Source organism: Phytophthora parasitica (assembly GCF_000247585.1).
Source record: "Phytophthora parasitica INRA-310 unplaced genomic scaffold supercont2.4, whole genome shotgun sequence".
NCBI lineage: Eukaryota > Oomycota > Peronosporomycetes > Peronosporales > Peronosporaceae > Phytophthora > Phytophthora nicotianae.
The window spans coordinates 2,150,169-2,154,218 of NW_008648990.1; the positions used below are offsets into that span (position 1 = coordinate 2,150,169).

The 4,050-nt window shown below is 44.8% G+C and overlaps 1 protein-coding gene across 1 annotated transcript; it reads left to right on the forward strand.

Annotated features, from left to right (window-relative positions):
• Window positions 1–9: 9 nt before the first annotated feature.
• On the forward strand, window positions 10–318 carry PPTG_21340 (hypothetical protein; the record flags this gene model as incomplete). Its single annotated transcript, XM_008896593.1, has 1 exon — window positions 10–318. A coding segment is annotated over one exon (309 nt), but the record flags the coding sequence as incomplete, so codon positions are not given.
• Between the last annotated feature and the right edge of the window lie 3,732 nt (window positions 319–4,050).

Genomic DNA, 4,050 nt, shown 5'->3' on the forward strand with positions numbered 1-4,050 from the left:
ATCGACGAGTGGAAGAACTCTGACGCTGTAGAATACACTCGCGCCGGAAACCCGAGGCCACCGAGCGCTGAAGTCGCGTGCCAGTGGGTGCGAAAGGCCTGGAAGGACACTGATCAAGAAACTATTGACAACTCTGTAGCTGCGGCCGGATTTTCTCCGATTGAATCGGAATGGTTTATTTGGGGTCACGATGTCTACGGAAGAGGATTTCATCGCGAATGGGAGAATGAAGAAGAGAAGAAAGAGGAGAACACGGATTCAGATGTGGATGATGAGCTTGCTTACGCATTGGATGGCGTCGAGCTGGTTGATGAGTAATGCGTAGTTAGGAGACGCTTAGATATCGTTTTAGCACTGAACAACCATTGATGAAAACTTTTCTTTCATTAAATACAAGCCCTTACCCGATTACAAGTCCCCTCGTCAAAATTGATTAATTTTTAGGGGCTTATGGGGATTACAAGACCGGATTCTATTCGGGAAAATCCGTTATTTAAGTAGTTCCAAAAAGTAAGTTAAACCCGAGAATGTTCTAATACATGTCTAATTGCAATTATTGGTAAACAATAGTATTACTGTAGTACAATGCGTATTTTGTGAACGGAACATATTCTAATTCATCAACTGATTGCTAGAAGAGTTGGGCTTGCTCAATTTCCAACCTCCGTGAACTAGCTAGATGGCTAGGAGATTGGCGGCTGAAATCTTGTGCTTGCTGAATTCTGTACACACCGTAGCTGGTATTTCTGCGCTTGGTCGGAGAGGTAGGTAGACGTACTGGTTGAACATCCAACGCTGCCGCGAAACCCAGTCGTACAGGAGGCAATCCATCTGATGCTGGAAACTCCCAAAAGCTAGACGTGAAGTTGCAGATGCAAAATCCGAGCTTGCAACTGTTGGATATGGCAAAAGCTAGCCACTCTCCACGAGCTGGAGGTGGTGATCGTGTGACTTCTAGCGCTGGACGTCGGAATTAAGCGTCAACAAGCTACGACGGTAAGCGGCAACTTCGGTGTGGCTGGGGACAAATGAGCCAACCAACTCGACGTTCTCCGGTGGCTGGGCTCGAGATCGTGCCAGCATCGAGAACAAATGTATTTGTATGATCTGCATAATCGCTAGGCTTTTGGAGTAGACTGCGAGAAGCAGCAGGGCTAGGAAGAAGCTAACGTCTTTCAATTCACTTTCAGATGAACTTTCAACTACTCAAGCTACTGGTTCCGCCTCGACAAATTCCTCTGCGGTTTCCTTGAAGTGCAACAGCAACTTCCCTGCAGTCCAGACTGTGTGGTCCTCTACATCTTTTGGTTGATCAAAAGATAATTTTTCTTATGCTTTACATAACTAATGTTAATCAAATGGGCCAAATAATAGCCCACCGGAAGACTTGTGGCCTCAATCGCGACCAGGTCATTGTTCTACCACATTCAATTTCAAGAAAGGTTTCGGTTTGTAAAGAGTCCAAAAAGAGCCTGTCACTCGGGGCGGATGCTACAGCGCTATAGAGATTTTCCATATCAATCATACAGGCATCTCCGAAGGCTTCTGGTTGAGACGCCCAGTACACCGGCAACTACGATGATCTCAATTTTCTAGACATACTGCAAGACAATGCCTCGCCAGTGTATGTCTGATAAGTAGCCCATATTTGATTTAAAATCAATATGTTGTGGATACCTTACGTAAGTGTAAATGGCCGGCAAATACTGGCCCTTAATTTGTTAAATGGTACCCTTTAGACCAAATCGGAGCCCTTAGGTAGGACCTCCACAATCAAGTATTATTGGATCATAGTCGGCAAAATCAAACAGTGTTATTGGTCAAGTATTATTTTATTTAGTGGCCTGGCTTAGCAATTCAACTCCAGTTCGTCCTCAAAGCCCACCTTTAGCCCTACCCACCGTTGCTTATCACCAGCCGTAAAAGGTCAGATCGGCCAAAACTTTGGAAAGGCACAATAGAATAACTTGAGGGTGAAATCTGTAAGAGGAAGAGCAGGTCAGGATTGTGAGTACCGACAAAAATGTCCACTTCGTGAAACAGTCTACCAGCGGTGGAACTGACAGACAACGCAAGCCTGCAGTCAAGTGCTTAAGCTCTTAAGTTGTAAACGGTTATACTCTTGCCAGTAGTTTAGAACAAAAATTATTTTTTAGCAGGTACCGCAAGTGTTGACAACTTATCGATATATATCAAATACCTCTAATATCATATCTAGTGCGTAAAGGCATGAGAAATGTGCAATGCAAACTCTTTTTATGAAACCTCTAGACCTCGAAACCTATTGTTTTGAAATATTTGTTAGATTATCATGTGAATGTCAGGCCGAGTGGGCAACAACCCTCAGTTCTATCCTGTAATCCATCTGGGCTGGGTCTAGTGACCAATTATAACCCTTAATTTGACGATTAGTCTAACTAACCCTCGTTTTGAGCGCTTGTAGCTCCAGAACGGCTGCGAATTGGGGAAACGGGTATCCGAATCGCGCCTTTCTTTATCCAAATATCTAACTATTCTATTCGTTTTTTTCTTACCATGATAAAAGTAAATTTAGAATCATAGATCAAAAAAATATGATGTCGACAATCATGCTCGTCATTTTCTCTTGGTGAAAAGTAGTGTTACTGTTCCACAACGAACCTTCAACTTCCTGGAAGTTAAGGGTAGATTATCAGACCATACTTGAGCTTTGTATGGTGAAAATGTGGTAATTAACTACCAGTTTTATGTTTTAGCCATCCAAAGCTAATAATATTGTTTATTTAGCCAATGGGACAATTTATGTGTAGGTGTGTCATTTAAACCACCGAGTCGGTCTATTGATCTTCCCGGATGCCGTGTCCCTGGCCCGATGTCGCGCCTGGCCTCTCCGTCCAAGCCACAACGTCCCCAGCTCTCACCTCTAACCTGAGCAAATCTTCGAAAAGCCTATAGCATCTAGTCGATAAAGCATTCTATATCAGTCCGCTGTATAGGCAAACACACAAGGACACACAGAGCTAATTCAAGCACTGACCAGTACGCATACTAGAAGTCGGACGGAGTGAAAATTATGTCTGAAGATTATATTGATCTACCATGTGATACTCGAATTTGATGCTCACAACTTCTAGGATGATGCTGGTCATCATTCTCCTGGTGAGTATTCTGCCTCTGTGCATACAGCATCCTAGCATAGTTGATGTGGCGGACAACACTGTCTTGTACTGTCAGTATATGTGCCGCTCACGACGAAGCACGAGTGTGCAACGCTCTTGGAGTCTGCTTCTGCTGAGCAGGGGTGGAATGACGTGATTCGCTATCATAGTTAGTTTAGGCAACACGAGTAGACTATTGAAACGTAAACATCAGGTACTTATATTTTCCGAAGTCAAGTCCTAATAAGCAGTGCCCTTGTTGGCCAAGAACGACACTCTCTTCCTCTTCCGATCGAACATTAGCAATGGCGTCACAGTCTTTTTCCTGATTGACACTAAGGCACTAGAATAAACACTCCGGTGTATTGACTTTGTGTTAGGCTTTCTATCTTCTACACTATCGCCAGACGGCAATCCCGCTCTTCTTCTGACCGATTGCTTCGCGTCTCACCACCCTCGCTCACGCTTTCGACAGTTTTCTCGTCGGCGCAAACCTCGCACTGAACGCTTTTTTTACTAGTCCGTCGTCTCCCCCACTTGAGATAGTGCAGCTGTAGCGACCCTCCAGTAGGGTCGCTTAACGGCTGTCCGCGCTTCAACCGGTTCTGCCAACCGATGACATCTCGCCACTGTACTAACCACGCTAGTTCATCTCCTTCGCACTGGCCTCACGGCCGACGTTATCCATGTACACGTCTTCCGTCTCGGCGGTGTCATTTTATACACAGGCTCACATGCCCTTCATCAGATGCACGTACCGCACACTGACGTGTGAATAGGAACACCTTGCTCATTGTGTCGCGGTCTACCTCCTTAGGAACGAGAACTAGAGCGATAATTCCAAATGTAACTTGATATTTTCTGAGCACTTCTCTCTTAAGAAGGAAAAACACGACTGAGCCTCTTCCTTACG